This window comes from Psammomys obesus, unplaced genomic scaffold (assembly GCF_907164565.1).
Source record: "Psammomys obesus unplaced genomic scaffold, mPsaObe1.curated_primary_1811, whole genome shotgun sequence".
Lineage (NCBI taxonomy): Eukaryota > Metazoa > Chordata > Mammalia > Rodentia > Muridae > Psammomys > Psammomys obesus.
In genome coordinates, this window is record NW_026596095.1 from 20,478,138 (window position 1) to 20,495,635 (window position 17,498).

Sequence of the window (17,498 nt, forward strand, 5' to 3'; positions counted from 1 at the left end):
TTTTTTTTTTAAGACGGAAGCTGCCTGGGGCAGCCACTTTCTCTTGGTTACCTTGTAGTTTCTGGTTGTATTCCGTCCTGTCAGACTGGCTCCTCCTCAAGGTGCCAGAGTGATCCCCAGAAACACAGCTGTCCACCACAGTATCTGTCTTCCTCCTCTCCAGCATATACAGCCTGGGTCTCAAGAAGGTCAGGTTCTTTCTCTTGCTGCCCATGTTTTCCTTCCCAATGGCTTCCCTGGTCTCCATCTGAGGCAGTTCGCAGGCAATGGCTGGTTTCCTAAGCGCCTCCGGGGGCCCTTGGCTTCTAACTGCCCCCTTCTAACTACACAGCTCCACTGCAGGGTTACCTGACTGCTACCTGGCGTCCCCGAGCGCCACCCCTATGAGGTCATATTTTTTTTATATACCTACAATCCAACAGGGGAAGTTGCCACCTGTTACCTGAGAGACCTGCAGCACTGGGTTAGGCAAAGCAGCCACTACTCTTGTCACATGCTCCCGAAGCAAACAAAAATCTTATTGTGTGGGCCAAGGGCTGGGGGTGGGGAAAGGGAAAGTGAGCAAGGTGAGCTGGGGCTGAGGGAAGGGAAGGACCCATTAGCAGAACCACAGCCTGTGGGTTGACTCTGTGCCTACGGGCGCGCGCAGGTGCACCCTGAGAGCTGTGTTGTGAGCTGCCGCTGGGAGCCCTGGGCAGCTGTCCTCAGGTCTGCCACCTGTGGCTCTGAAGTCCATGTGCCGCTATGACAATTGCCATTTGCACAACAGTGAGGACAGGGTTAGTTTTATGTGGAGTATGCGCCCTCAAAGCAATGCATCTACTTTTAAGTGCTAGCATTTGAGATCATTTTCCCCGACCAGAGCTCCTAAGAAGTAAAGATTGACATTTGAGAGTGGTTGCGCAGAGGAGGGTCAGAACTGGAGGAGAATTAATATCCCCAGAGCCCAGAAATTTCTCTGTTGCTTATTTTCTACAGACTGTGTTTGCGTGCGTTCCATCCTTTCCTGGTCCCAGACTTGTCCTCCCATGCCTTGGTCTTTAGGAAAATAATAGGTGATTCAAGGTTAGTTTCTTTAAGATCTTTCTCGTGTAGCTTTACAAACGGAGCTCCGGGAAAATGCAGGTTACTTTGGGAACATGAGAGGAGGAGACAGGTTTGCAAATGAGGAAGCATGAAGAGGGCACACAGGGCTGGGAGGGAAAAAGGCAAAGGACGGGCCTTTCATTGTTTGAAGTTGTTTTTCCTTGTATTTATTGAGGTCTCCCGAGGGAGAGCTCTCAGGAGCTCTGGGAACATACCGAGTGTTTTGGGCACACCCTTGTTAAGGAAAAGACCCTAAGGAGAAAAATAGATTCCCTTCTACTGTAAAGAGACCACCAGCTTCCACCTGCCCTCTGTGAATCTTGTTCAACTCCACCTGGACAAGATTATAAATGAGGAGAAAGACAAAAACCATTTTCTCAACTCAGGATATGTAGGCTGAATGTAATTTGCATAATTACCTTAAGAGATAAATGATAAATCTTCACTCACTATAGAGACATCTATATATAGCTTGGCATACTGAATGGCTTTTATTTGAGATAATTGAGAGGGTTTTTTTTTTTTAACAAGCTCTCCTGGGTATATTGAATAAATACCTTTAAAGCAACTTTTATAGCTGTAAAATGAGGTTTGTTATTTATTAAAATATCCCATTTGTTTTAACATATATATCATATATTTTTTCCACATATAGATATGATTTGTATGTTCACCTAGTGACTATCAGGGATATACTCCAGTATAATTTTATAACTAAAAAAATTGTGCAGTTAAAACTATAAGACTTTTGGGAAATATGAGGCTTAGAGACAAAACACTTAGAAATTCTGTCAGCGATGCATTAAGAAAAAGGAAGAATGAACAAAAGAGAGCGAAAAAAAACAGAAAACTAATTAAAACAGATAAAACATTTTGTATGTTTTACACATGATAGATTTTTTATTTGCTGGCTTTAATGCTTTTGTTTTCATGTGTGTGCGATGTGCATGTGCATGCATATTTGCATTTGTATGGGCTTGCACATGCGTGTGTGCTTGTGCATGGAGAACAGGGTCGTTTGTTGTTGGGAACCATTCTGAATCATTCTACCCTATTCACTGAGGTGAGCCTCTCAGGATCTAATCACTTTCCAAATTTCGTCACTTCATAGCTCATTTCCCCCAAACCCAGTAGGTGGTCTGGAGGCCATCTAAGACATAAGCCATGGCAGTAGTTCTGATTATTCTCAAGTTTACTCAGAAAATACTTCAAGGGCCAGTGAGATGGCTCAGTGGGTCAAGATGCCAGCCACCAGCCTGATGACCTGAGTTTTTTCCCTGGTCTTCTAAGGAGCAAGGAGAGAGTTGAATCCTGCAAATTGTCTTCTGACCTCCACTTGTGAGCCAACACGAACACAACTGAGTGCGATACAACTTTAAAAAGAATTAAATAAAGCATCATGAATAAATGAAATCCACTTACAAATCTATAATAGCTATGATATGTATCATGTAAATATATTATATACATCTCCATCCTTAAAAGTAAAAACGATAAGAACCAGAATAAGAATGTAAATGTTTGTTTTAGAAATACAAGTTTGTTCCAGAAACAGTGACAAATTAAGGAACTGCTTGAACATAGCACAACTTCACATTTGCTTGTGTGTGTGAATGTGTGCACTTGAAACATTTAGGTTAATGCAAAAAAAAAAAAAGCACCTATATAAATGACGACTGAGAACACACAGACAGCTGCCTTGAAACATCACTGATGACCTCAGTCCTTGACTGTGTCATGGCCCACGTCTCACTATCACTAGCGCTATATTTCTTTGTGATTTCAAATGCTTCTGCCATTTCCTAACTCACACAGTGTAGCCTTTCTGGGGTTCCCAGCCATAAGCAAATGCCGGAACTTTTCCAAGGTAGAGGACCACATTTACTGCAGCATCTGCACATTTCTCTGACGTTTAAACCGGGTGGCACACCTGTAACTCCAGGATCCAGGAGAGGCAGGGAGATCACAAATGTAGTGCTAGTGTAGGTGAGTTCTAGGTAGTCTATTATCAAAAAAGCAAAGACCTTATATCAAAAACCCAAGCAATGCCAGCCTTGGTGGGATATGCATTTAGTTCAAAGCCATCAAGAGGGAGAGGCCGGCAAACCTCCATGAGCTCAGAGTCAGTGTCCTCTACATGGTGAGTGTCAGGCCTGCCAAGGCTACTTAGTGAGGCTGACCAAACAGACAAACAAGCCAGTGAGATCAGGAGGTGGCTTCATGGGTAAAGCATTTGCTGCTCAAGCAGAAGGAGCAGAGTTTGGATCCCCAGAACTTATGCAAATGTTGGGAAGCTTTGGCTGGCTAGCAAGACTATCCTAACCTAACCATGGATCAATGTCTTGATGGAATACTTAATACACTGGCATTGCCCAGGGGTGGTAGGAGGTAGGAATGGGGGACTGGTGGGAAGACACAGTCACTGAGGCATGCATGCTCTGATAAGATCATCTTTTCCTTCTGACTCTTCTCTGCGTCTGACCCCTGACTTCCTCTCCATCATGGCCTTTTCCCAGGATCCTTTGCCTCAAGCAGACCCAGAAGTATTGGAGGCAGCCAGGATGGACTGAAATCATTGTGGAGCAAGACAGAAGAAATGCTTCCTCCCATAAATCACCAGTGGATATTAGACATATACTATAAGATAAGCATACTAAAATCTGTACACCTAAAGAAACTAACCAGGAATGAGGATTCTGGCTAAGATGTTCAATTCCCATTCAGAAAGGCAAACAGGATGGACATGAGAAGAGGGAGAAAACGGAACAGGACAGAAGCTACCACAGAGGGCCTCTACCCTGCAAAGTATCAAAGCAGATGCTGAGACTTATAGCCAAACTTTGGGCAGAGTTCAGGGAATCTTATGAAAGAAGGGGGGAGGGATAGAAAGACCTGGAGGGGACAGAAGCTCCACAAGGAGAGCAACAGAACAAAAAATCTGGACACAAGAGTCTTTTCTGAGACTGATACTCCAACCAAGGATCATTCATAGAGATAACCTAGAACCCCTGCACAGATGTAGCCCATGGCAGCTCAGTGTCCAAGTGGGTTCCATAGTAATGGGAACAGCGACTGTCTCTGACATGAACTGATTGGTCTGCTCTTTGATCACCTCCTCCTGAGGGGGGAGCAGCCTTACAAGGCAACAGAGGGAGGCAATGCAGTCACTCCTGATGAGACCTGATAGACTAGGATCAGAAGGAAGGAGAGGAGGACCTCCACTATCAGTGGACTTGGGGAGGGGAATGGATGGAGAAGGGAGAGGGAGGGTGGAATTGGGAGGGGAGGTGGGAGGGAGCTACAGGAGGAGATACAAAGTGAATAAATTGTAATTAATAAAAAAATAAAAATAAAAAAAGAACTCCCTGAACAATAAAAAAAAAAATCACCTTTTCTCAGGATTTTGTCACTGAGGCAAAAACTGACTAACCTCAGTTGGTTCCATCAGTTGCTGGGGCAGACACTGCCAATGATTTACTCAGTTTTTATTATCACACCTTCTCCCAGGTGTCATTGGTAGGACCAGAGCCACCATTTCATTCAAGGCAGCACCAGTCTTGGCCAATCGATGATAACATTTTCCTTTTTTTTTTTTTTTTTTCCAACAGAAAATGTGGCCATCCTGCTCTGTTCTCAGAGCCTAGCATCTCAGCGCTAATCCAGAATAAAGGGCAAGGTATTGATTCTGAGGAAGCTTTTCCTTTATCCCCCCTCTAACCCTCCCAAAAAGCATGGGTAGCTGGCCCCAACTTTCTTCCTCTGGACACAATTGTATACTAATGTCTGGAGCAATCACAGCCGCCCTGTATCCGAGAGCCAAAGAGACTGGTGAATTCTTACACTGTTACATCATCAAAGCAGCATTAGCAGGCACTTGCCTTAGACTTCTACTATTCAGGTAAAATAAGGACTTATTTTCTCCAAGCCATTGTTGGGGTTCTTGTGAGCACATTTCAGGCATATTAGCAGACAGTGTACATGCAAATCACGTTTTTCTTGCTTATCTCCTGGGCATTTACTAGGCTAGTGTGTTTACAATCTCCAGCCTAAGACATGATTTGGAGGGGGGGGTTGTTTGTTTTTTTAATGAAAATGACGGGAGAAACTTTGAGTGGGCATCTTATTGGATCATCAACCAGGCAAGAACAGGACCTTTAATCTATCTACATACAAAGGTATTTCAACATAAGAAGTTAGTATATTATTTGGATGAGAGGATGACAGCGAGATATCTGATTGTGGTATCATTTAATACAAGATAGATTCTGGCTCCCTGTTAGAAGCAGCATTGGGTAGTAGACCCAAGACTGTCTCCATCCTGGCTTCAAGAGTCACTGTCCTCATCGTTGCTCTGGGTCCCAATTCTGTCATTTGAAACATGGAAGACTGAGTGAGCTTGGTGCTGTTCACCAAGCAGCTTTGGTTCTTCACCGAGGCAGATGGAGTACTGCGCTGCCCTGTCTCCTTTGAATGTATTCTAGCAAAAGTAAGTCACTTTGGTCAAGGAAACAAATTGGAAGTGATGTGTGTCACACCTGGGTAAGCGTTAAAAGCATTCTAGTTTTCTGCAAGTCCCTTTCTGTCATCTATGGGACAGTGGTTTCTCCTTCACTATTAGTCCCAGAACATATACAACTCAGGGGAAAAGCCCTAGCTATTTAATAATGTAATAGATTTGAGTATAAAATCATTTTTGTTGCTGTTAACTGCTAAAATGTAGGGCTTGTGTTGAGCCAGACTCTCACTATTTATCTCAGGTTGGCCTGCAACTCATTATCTAGCCCGCACAGACCTTGAATTTGTGATTCACCTGCCTCGGTTTCCCCATGTGCTGAAATTACAGGTATACACTACAGCACCCTGCAAAGCCTTTTAAAAAATTCTTATCGCTGAAGCATAACCTAAACTATACTTATGAATGCATAGTGTTGGTCAAATGATACTTAAACCTTGAAGGTCAGGCATCATGTGAGCTCAGGGTTCTAACTCAGGGTACAATTACAGAGACACATGCTAACTCCAAAATGGAATTAGAATCTCTTGAACACTATTATAAATTAGTTGGGCATAGGAGGGAGGGGTGGAAATTTATTAGAGAAGGCAAGGAGTGCTTGGGCTGGGGTAGTGGGCTAGAGATAAAGGAAAGCTGAAGAATTCAAATACAATATGAAAGCTGAAATTACAGAATTTTCAGCTGCTTCGAGATGAATGAGGAAACAGGGGGAAGAATAAGTTCACATGGGAAGGCTGGTAATTTGGTGGCTATTAGTTCTATAAGGAACATAACAAGAGAGAGGAACAAAGGAAGTTTGGTGGTGTACTGAGAGTTCTGTTTAGAGAAGTCACAGTCTGGGGTGCAAGAAAAAAAAATGACAGCCGTGACAGACAAGCTGTGGATTAACAAGTCTGGGGTCAATATTTAGATCTTAAAAATTGTGAGTCATCACAATGCACATATTATTTAAAGGCATGGAATGAGGCAATCAGTTAGGAAGAAAATATATCCAGAAGAAAAGGATCAAAATCACATCCTTAGTACCACTAAGTCTAGAGGTAGGTCTAAAAAAAAAAAAAAGAAGACGGAAACATTTAAGATGACAGAAAAGCAATAAAATGTCACTTTGAAACAGCTCAGAAGCAAATTTTCTTCAGATTCGAGAGTACTTGTCCTGCATCGACAAAATGAAATAGAAATCACCCAATTCCTTTAATTTCACATAGTTTTGAGCATCTATAAGATTTCCAAATGGAACTGAATAAAGTGGTAGGTGTGGAGGCCAAAAACAGATAGTATTTTTAAAAGTTGAAGCTGGTGTCATGGCTCAGAACTTTAACCCCAGCACTTAGGAGATGGATCCAGAAGAGTTAGGAATTTAAAGCCAGGGATACATGACATTGTCTCAAGACAAAAAAAAAAAAAAAAAAAAAAAACTTAAAACGATGACAGTGACACTTCTGGGGTGGGGGGAGTGAGCTCATGTAGTCATGGAAAAGGGTTAAGGGAATGAGCTGAAAACAGTGCTCAATAGTTTTCCATTATTGATCAGATATCTAAAACAGGGAACCAAAGTAATAGCTGCTTTGCTTTTTTTTTCCACTTTCTAATTACATTCTCTTCTTCTACCACATGAGTCTCTGGGATCACATGCAGGTTGTCAGGCTTGCCAACCCAATATTCATGTTTTTCAAGACATGGGACCAGATTCAGGAGGTCTGAAAAATGCTCCCATTGGAGTTAGAGACCTGAACTCATCACCGTCTCGCAGGGAAAGCTGTGGCCTTTGACATTGCGCTACATATGAAGTGCCTAACCAACTGCTGGCTGAATGAATATTCAACAGTGTTCCTTCCTGTTCTCCATGCCTGGCAACCAGGAATGATTCTTTACAATCTGGGAACAATCCCCCAGTTTAAGTACCCTTCTAATTACTGACTGCTGAATAGTAAGTCACTCCCTAAGCCTAAGCTACCTGAAATAATGATTATCATTGTATTAGGGTTCATAGTTTGGGGCCTCCGAAGCTTGAGAAAGGCTCCCTCAGCTAAGCACTTGTAACTCACACTGCCCTGTGGTTGTTGACAAACGTAAGCCAGAGATGAAGCAGTAAGCAGCTGAAGTAGCCTTGGGTTAACCAGAGGGCTAGCTTTCTTTGCTTGTTGATCTGGGACCCTTCCCTTTGACCCTGCAGTGGAACCTCATTTGGATTTCTTTCTGGCGCAGAAGGTTGAGGGGCCAAGATACTCCTCCAGAGGCTCAGGGCTCCCAAAGAAAGTTAGCTGTCCTTGGAAGTCACCTAGTGTCACTTACATCAAGATCTCAAATACAAACCCTACCTAGTCAAGGAGAGAAGTTTCTGTGACTCTCTTTGAGAAACAGTTGGATCCACACACCCAGATGTGCCCCAGATTCTATTCACTTTGGCCACTGGTTTTGTTCAAGCCATTTCTTAGACACAGAATTCCCTTCCCCATTCTGATGAAGTCCTATACCTCCTTCAACACCCAGCTGTGAAGGGCCTTGTCCTGTGATGGTTCCCTCCTGTCTTCTGAAAATGATCACACTTCCTCCTTCCTCTGAAATGGCTCATCTGCGACTTCCTTCACAGCGATGCCACTCTTTATACCCTGTCACCCCAGCTGGGGTTAGGGTTAGGGTTAGTGATTTGCCCTTGTTCCCCTCCTGCCTAGCAACATGAGGTCAATGAATGTTGTTGGGCATCAGGTCTTACAGCTTAAGACCATGCATGGCCTATCAATTTATGGAAGGTGTCTTAGCTTCATTCTCTCTACTTTCCTTCCCAGGCGGGGGATAGTTCTGAAAAGCAGAATTGGAGGATATTATTTCTTCAAAGATGAGGTCATTAATGCATCTGTAAGGAGATCATGAAGCCAGCTCGAGAGCTCCCTATTTCAAGTATCAATTGTTCACGGTGGCCCTGCTATCTTGTAGCTATGTTTCTATATCCTCCAGTACGTTTACTGGTTCTGTTAATGCCCTGACCGGGCAACAGCATAATGACCCTGTCAACACAATGGATGGAGCTGCGGACAGGAAGGAGGGAAACCTAATGTTTTTATCCTCTTGACTGAAGTAATTTTAGCAATGACATATGAGCAGAGTTGGGCCTTTGTCTCAGCTATAATGAATTATCCATTCCAAGATTTTCAAGGTTGCGTTGAGGTAGGTGGGGGAGATTTATCTTGGATGGGAAAATAGCTTTGCAAGTGCAGGGGATGCCCTATGAGCCAAACCAGCCACATAAGCAAGAAAAGATGCCGCTGGAATTTTTGAAAGCTAGTTAGTAATTGCCAGGGTCTCAGACAAATCACTGGATTCAATTTCCTGTTACAGATGATCTTGCAGAATTCATTTATTAGTAAGAGGTGTTCTGCAGAACAGAGACCTGGACCAAAGCAAATGAAACAGGAGATGGACTGGTCTCATTTCCAGGGAGCATTTAAGAGATTTTTGTTGTTGTTATTCGCTCCCACTCCACTTTCTCCAATCTTCATTCCCTAAACTTTGTACCTAGTTGATAGTATCTGGCTTCTAGGTACAAGATAGAAACATAGGTACTTTTATTCCGGCTGTAAATAGCCAACTTCTCTTTATTGCAAGTATGAATAATTCAGAAATATTTATTATAGAAGAAAATCTTAATATTACAGTGGAATATTAACTGTGCAAATCACAGAAGCACATTTATATGCAAGATTAGATGCTGCAGACCCATAAAATATGGTCATCAAATGACCCAGGAACTCAAGATAAAGCAAGCAATCATTCTCTTTCTACTTGGCAGGCATTTTCTTTTCCTCTTTCTTTGGTGAAGAAAACTGCTCATTGTGGGAACTCAGTAGAATGGCTTCTAGTAGGTGCCCATGTTTCTTTATCTGGGGGCCAAAAGTCAGAGTTATGGATAACAGGGAGAATGGGGGTGTTTTTAATAAGCACAGCAAGGACTTGTGTAGCTCACTTACTCTAAGAAGCACTTTTTTTTTTCTTTAACAGCTTGAGTGACTTTGAAAGACACATCAACCTAGACTTCATTACTTCTGAGATTTCCCCGTGACTCTTCCAAGATCCCCGTCGGTACGTGATGAAAACACAAAGGCCCCCTGACTCAGTTTCTTCACCTTTCAAAGCCGAGCTTCAGACTGATCTCAGTGTTTTGTGCAGCCGTATTGCTACTCCTTTAGAGAATACTATTAAATTCGAAATTACCGTCTCCATGGCAACCGTAACTAGGTCAGTTTGCACTTAGAGGAACAACACTGGAGAATCTTGTATCCTCTCTCCAACCATCCTCTGTGCCTGCAAACCTTGTTATGCTGCTCAAAGTGGCTTTGCAAGAAAGGCGCCCAGCGGCATCCAGAGGACTTATATACTCTTATTCATTTGTGACCCCCACACTCATAAACCTTCATGCAAATTAGATAATGCATATGTAATTTTACTTCCCCCAAAAGTGAATTGAATAACAGCTTTTAATAGTGAAGGTGCAGTTATTCCCTTTAAAACATTATGATTAGTTCTCAGTAAAACTGAAATCCAAAAATTTCATGAAAACAAAACAAACAGACAAACAAACATAGTGATTTTGAGACATTCTTTTCCACTTTGGTGGCAGTCAATTTTTATTCCTAGTTCACTCCTGTTGAATATCTTTATCTAATAGTGTATGCTTCATGACCTACTTTTTATAAAATCAATTATATACATGTACCTATAACTTTACACACACAGGTTATCACAAACTGTCATAGATTGATGGGTCTGATAGTACATGCCTTTAATTCCAACACTTGGGAAGCAGAGGCAGGCAGATCTCTGTGAATTTGAGACCAACCTGCTCTACAGAGTCAATTCCAGGCCAGCGAGGACTACATAATGAGACCCATCTCATGTTCCCAACCCCTGCTGAAAATATCAAACTATCATACATCAAAGGTGAACAGTGAATCCACAGAAAAGATGTGGGAATTTTGCTCTTTTAACTCCAATGTTTCTATATTTGATATTTTTAAATAACTTAGCAGTTATTAAGTTCTCTTTTTGTGTATACATGCTTGTGAGTGAATGTATGTATGATATATGCATGTAAGGTTTATACCCTCCCCCCTCTGTGTAGAAGGCACAACTTAAAGAAAGCATGGGAGGACCTAGATTTGTTAAACATGCAGGCCTATTTTCTTCAAAGGAAGAAAAATTATGATTCCTGGTCACCCAGAAGGCTGGAATGAATGTTGTCTAACAAGCTGGTGACCCTTTTGTTATTCGATGGAGCCAGCCTTCCTGAACCCCTCCAGCCACAATATCCCGAGGATTGTTTAGGTCCTTACCTTGTGCTTAGTCTCTCAGTCAGTAGAGTGGAAGTGTCTTTTAGTCACTTGATGCAATAGCCATCTCAGAGGCTTACTGCCCTTTTTCTTGTTCTTTCTGAACTCTGTCTGTCTGGCTGATTCAACTCTGCTGTTCTGGTTCCAACTCCTCACCAAGCTGACTGATTCAATCTGGTTTCTCGACTTGGCTTCTCACTGTAGTGCTCTGCTTGGCAAACTGCTCCTGAACTCCATGAACTAAACTCTACTGCACTTGCTCCCAACTGACTGCTCAACTCAACTGCCAGAACTGACCAAACTGTTTCAATGCTCCCTCTCTCTGTGCTGCTCTCTTAAGTCATCTCTCTTTCCTCTCTTTCTTGTCAGAGTTGGACATATCTTATCTCTGACTCATTCTGTCAAATCTTTCTCTGATTCATCACTTTGTTAGCCCTTCCATTTGACATCACTTTCAAACATGGCTGCTTCTTTCTAAAAACTAAATTTACCTTCATTGTTTGGGATTAAAGGCGTGTACTAAGAGCATGTCTATTTTCCAACCACAGGGATGAAAAGTGTGCCATTCCAACCAGATCTCACAGACCTAGAAGGTCTGTCTTTGGATGTTGATCTCTTTCCAGACCAGCCATGTTGCTGGATTAAAATTCCTCTACAAATAGAATCCAACCTTATGAAAGAGGTCCCATGTACGTTGCAACGTTCACCAATAGAATCTATCCTTATTACAAATCCTTCCTCCTGAGGCTCTTGTTCTGAGCTCTGACTATCAGTCAGTAGAATTCATTCTTGTTGTAAAGATCAGGGATGCTTTGCTGCTTTGCTAGGGAATTTTATGTAGTTATGTCTCAATCTTTGTTGTGATAATTGTCATGTGGAAACCTTTTCCCAAAGTTTTACTGTATTTAAATGTGTAAAAAAAAAAAATTAAGCCCTGAAGTCAAACTCTGGAAGTTTGGACCCAGTACCTGCTAACGTGGTGCTGACCTGAGTTTCATTCTTGACCTCCTACAGATCGTTCCCTACCAGCTGCGAGGCTTAAGGGGTCCCTGACATGTATCCCTGTATGGAGGCCACAGTAGGAACTCCAGGGGTCCTTCTCCATCACGCTCCACCTAATTTCCTTAGGCAGGGACTCTCACTCACACTGTCTGATTTAGTGGCCATCAAGCCTCAGGAATCCCCCTCTCCCACTCTCACAGCACCAGGGTGACAGGTGTGCATACGACCATGCGCAGATTTTTATGTGGATGCTTAGGATCTGAACTCAGGCTCCCATGCCTGTGTGCTAAGTGTTCTTATCTACTGAGTCCTCTCCCCAGCCTCTTTAAGTTCTTTAGAGCACTAAACTCTTCAAGTCATCCTGTGGTGTTATTACTATTTCTTCTTTAAGTCAATGAGTCAAATAGCGGTATCAAGCATTAAGACTGACCATGATTTACTGAGCACTGACTGTGTGCTATAACGTGTATATTTGCATATTCTTTTATTGCTTTGAGGGTCTTGGGGTGTTTATTTGTTTTTTTATTAATTGCACTTTATTCACTTTGTATCCCCCCCATAACCCCTTCGCTCCTCCCCTCCCGATCCCACCCTCCAACCCCCTTCTTCATGCATGCCACTCCCCAAGTCCACTGATAGGGGAGATCCTCCTCTCCTTTCTTCTGATCTTAGTCTATCAGATCACATCAGGAGTGGCTGCATTGTCATCTTCTGTGGCCTGGTAAGGCTGCTCCCCCTTCAGGAGGAGGTGATCAAAGAGCAGGCCAATCAGATTATGTCAGAGGCAGTCCCTCTTCCCATTACTATGGAACCCACTTGGACACTGAACTGCCATGGGCTACATCTGTGCAGGGGTTCTAGGTTATCTCCATGCATGGTACTTGGTTGGAGTATGAGTCTCTGGGAAGACCCCTGTGTTCAAATTTTCTTGTTCTGTTGCTCTCCTTGTGGAGTTCCTGTCCTCTCCAGATCTTACTATTTCCCACTTCTTACATAAGATTCCATGCACACTGCCCAACAGTTGGCCATAAGTCTCAGCATTTGCTTTGATAGTCTGCAGAGCAGAGCCTTTTAGAGGCCCTCCGTGGTGGGTTTCTAGCTTGTTTCCTGTTTTCTTCTTCTTCTGATGTCCTTCCTCTTTGCCTTTCAGGATGGGGATGGAGCATTTTAGTCAGGGTCCTCTCTCTTGATTAGTTTCTTTAGATGTACAGATTTTAGTAGGCTTATCCTATATTACATGTCTATATGAGTGAGTATATACTGTGTGTGTCTTTCTGCTTCTGGGACAGCTCACTCAGGATGATCCTTTCCAGGTCCCACCATTTACCTGCAAATTTCATGATTTCCTTATTTTTCATTGCTGAGTAATATTCCATGTGTAGATGTACCACAATTTCTGCATCCATGACAGATCTAACTCTGTAACCCAGACTGGCCTTGAACTTGCACAATTCCTGCCTCAGCTGTGATTAAAGATGTGAGTATCCAGCTGACACTGTTTGACATAGATTGAGCAGCCCCAGAGGCAAATATTATTATTGTTCTTGTACAGATACAGAGCTGAGGGTCAAAGGGGTGCTTCACTCTAGGTCATCTGGTGCAGGAGTTATGAGCTCTGAGCTCAGAGAAGCCAGGCTTTAAAAGCTGTGCCCTTTCCATCAAAGAACATTTTCTTTATGAGCGATAATCTATACCATGCCTTCTTGTAACATCTTAGTGGTTGATTGCAGAAGAAAATAATGCCTGATGTCAGCAAACAGCTGGTTGACTGTATTTTCAGCTATAACCTTTAGCATTTTAGAAACTGGGAGTCAAAGCATAAGTGGTTGTGAGGATCATCCAGGGGTTAGCTGCCAGCCAAGGATGAAAATTACATTCCTTGAAGGCTTCTCTTCCTGTCACAGTCCATTGTGGGCCTGGAGAACAGGTTCTCATTTAACTTATGGCTACCAGATGTGACATCGTCTGTTCAGATCTTGACCTAGCTCTCTTTGGAAGCAATCTTTGTGCAGCCACTTTCTTCCTCCTTTTCTCACAACAATGTGAATAGGGATTAAGACTTGCCTGGTGGCAAATAACCTTTAATCCCAGTGCTCAGGAAGCAGAGGCTGGCAGATCTCTGAGACTGAGGCCAGCCTGATCTACAGAGTGAGTTTCAGGACAGCCAGGCTACACAGAGAAACCATGTCTGGAAAAAAAACATGAAAGAGAGAGACAGAGGGGGAGAGAGAGATGGAGGGAGAGGGAGAGGGAAATAGAGAGAGGGAGACTTACTCAGAGCAACCAGAGATAGGTGCTAAACTTTAAATGTGCTAAATTTTACCCATGTACTAGTTGGTTAAAATAATACACGAACAAAATATGCACAGCAATTTGGAGTAGGTCCATAGGGCTTTGCCAACACAAAACTTTAAAGAAACAAAAATTTTGGTTGTTTGCTTGTTTTTAAAATAATAAGAGAGAGCCAGGTTGTGGTGGTGTACCCCTTTAATTCCAGAGCCTGTGAGGCAGAGGAAGGCAGATCTCTGAGTTTGAGGCCAAACTGGTCTACAGAGCAAGTTTCACAACAGCCAGAGCAACACAGAATAACACTGTCTCAAAAGAAGAAGGAGAAGAGAAGAAGATAAGAAAAGAGAAAATACAATGAGATTTTGAAGTGGAAAATACAAGTGGTTAGGTGAGTCTATAGAAGGCAAGAGAGGAGAAACAGCTCAGAGCCCTGAAACTGAGGCTATGACCAACCTCAAAGAGGAGTTTATACAGCTATATGCCATGTGCAGACTGTCCCCAGGACAGTGCTCAGTCAAGCCTTGAGCAGATGTTAGGAGAGCAGCTTGAGGCAGTTACCAAGAAAAGAAGATGGATCCAAACGGGATCATTAGGTGCCTTTACAGCAACCAACTCCTCAGAGGCAAGATGAGAGATATATTCACTGTATAAGTACCGGGAGAGACATGGCTATAGATGAATCTGTGAAGAGAGATGATGTGTGGGGCTGTGCAAGGGTACAAAGACTGGGGTAGCAATGTGATTTGGAAAGTGTGAACTAGAATTCCTGAAAATAAGCTGAGGGCTAAACCTCAGAGTTTGTCACATTACATTTCAGAGCCTTATCCCAATTTATTCTGGGCAATATTTAGCCTACCAAAATAGCCATCCCTTGCCTATATCTGTGTCAGACCTAACATGCTGCTACTAGCCAGACCCAGAATCCTGACAACAAGTAAAAACCTGTGGAATGTGTAACAGAACTCCATTCTCCACCAATCAAAGGGATGAGTACTATCATACAGCCTCTTAGGCCTGTAGTTTATATTCTCCCACTTCCCTGTAACCACCTACTTACTGTTCCCACCAGCGTATTTTAAAGCTTGACCTATAACCCTCTTTGTTCTGTTGCTATGAACCTCCATGGAATTACTTCCACATTGGACAACATGGAGTTGCGGTAATCTAAATCTGTATGTTCCTGGGCTGTGGTCACTCACATACGTTCTGGTTCCAGCATAAACTCTTTCTTATTCCCTTTGAGCTGAGAAATCGGTGTAGTAAGGATTTTGGAATTTTGGTTTCTCTAAAAGCACAGAACCATTATAAAAAATACGTTTTTGTTTTAATCCAAGGTGTGAGGATATGTGGCTGCTTCGCAGCAGCTGACCACGATTTGCCTTGTGCTCTAGAAGGGGTGTCTGATAGCCAGCTGCAGATAGTTTCTGTGATTATGTGACATTTGGAATTCTGGGAACTTTCCAGAGGGTGTATAAATGATAAACCCCCATGGGGTAATTGGTCGCTGTTGGTCTCGGTCTTTTAAGTAGTCATGCACAAAGAAGAAACAATAAGAAGAAATTAGATATCCTGATGGCAAAGAGCAAACTTACCGCAAGGAGCTCAAAGCCCCTAATCAGCAGGAAGTAGTCTAACAATAACATTGCCCCCTTTCCAAACCCTGATTTTATTCAGGGATCTCTTTCCTTTCCTCTTATCTAGTGTTAGGGGTGGAAAGGGAAGAAGAAGAGGGATGGAGAGGGGTGGGAGAAGAGCCCACAAAGTAGCTAACACCAGCTACAACTCTCTTTTTACCTTGGCAGAAGTCTTGGCACAAGAAGCTTCATGGGTTGTAAGCTCTGGCGAGGTGAATTAGCAAACACGTGTCTACATATTTGAATCATCACTTTTTGTGACCCTCACTTGGATCTTAGCCTCTAAAGATGATTTGCTGGGCAATGGTGGTGTGCACCTCTAATTCTTGCACTTTGGAGGCAGAGGCAGGCAGATCTCTGAATTTTAAGTCAGCCAGGGCTGCACCAAGAAACCGTTTCTTGAGAAGACAAAAGAGAAAGGCATGCAGAGAGAGAGGTGATTTATGTCATTTAAGCAATTTAAGTAACATAAGAAGGTATAACAACTCTTCAAGCTATTCCACAAAATAGAAACAGAAGGAACATTACCAAACTCATTCTATGAAGCCACAGTCACCTTGGTACCTAAACCTCACAAAGACTCGACAAAGAAAGAGAATTTCAGGCCAATCTCCCTTATGAACATTGATGCAAAAATACTTGCAAACCGAATCCAAGAACACATCAAAGATATTATCCACTATGACCAAGTAGGCTTCATCCCAGGTATGCAGGGGTGGTTCAATATATGGAAATCCATCAATGTGATCCACCATATTAACAAACTGAAAGAAAAAAAAAACCACATGATAATCTCCCTAGATGCTGAAAAAGCATTTGACAAAATCCAACATCCATTCATGTTTAAAGTATTGGAGAGATCAGGGATACAAGGCACATATCTAAACATAGTAAAGGCGATATACAGCAAGCCTATAGCCAATATCAAACTGAACAGAGAGAAACATAAAGCAATCCCACTGAAATCAGGGACAAGACAAGGCTGCCCACTCTCTCCATATCTCTTCAACATAGTACTTGAAGTCCTAGCCAGAGCAATAAGACAGTTGAAGGAGATCAAGGGGATACAGATGGGAAAGGAAGAAGTCAAATTATCACTATTTGCAGATGATATGATAGTATATGTGAGTGACCCCAAAAATTCTACCAGGGAACTCCTACAGCTGATAAACACCTTCACAAAGTGGCCGGATACAAAATTAACTAAAAAAAAAAAATCAGTAGCACTCCTGTATACAAAAGACAAAAGGGCTGAGAAAGAAATTTAGAGAAACAACACCATTCACAATAGCCACAAATGACATAAAGTACCTTGGTGTAACCCTAACCAAGCAAGTCAAAGACTTGTATGAAAAAAATTTCAAGTCTCTGAAGAAAGAATTAGAGGAAGATATGAGAAGATGGAAAGATCTCCCATGCTCATGGCTTGGCAGGATTAACATAGTAAAAATGGCCATCTTACCAAAAGCAATCTACAGATCTAATGCAATTCCCATCAAATTACCAACACAATTCTTTACAGACCTGGAAAGAAAAATTCTCAACTTCATATGGAATAACAAGAAACCGAGAATTGCTAAAACAGTCCTCTACAATAAAAGATCTTCTGGAGGTATCTCCATCCCTGATCTCAAGCTGTACTATAGA

The 17,498-nt window shown here is 42.5% G+C and overlaps 1 protein-coding gene across 1 annotated transcript in view; it reads right to left on the reverse strand.

Moving 5' to 3' along the window:
• Window positions 1-322, reverse strand: part of Arhgef38 (Rho guanine nucleotide exchange factor 38) — a 127,440-nt gene extending 127,118 nt beyond the window's left edge. Inside the window, exon 1 of the mRNA XM_055628332.1 lies at window positions 52-322. Within this exon, the coding sequence (XP_055484307.1) occupies window positions 52-247 (196 nt within the window). The 5' untranslated portion in view covers window positions 248-322. The remainder of the gene's footprint in view (window positions 1-51) is intronic.
• Window positions 323-17,498: the final 17,176 nt, after the last annotated feature.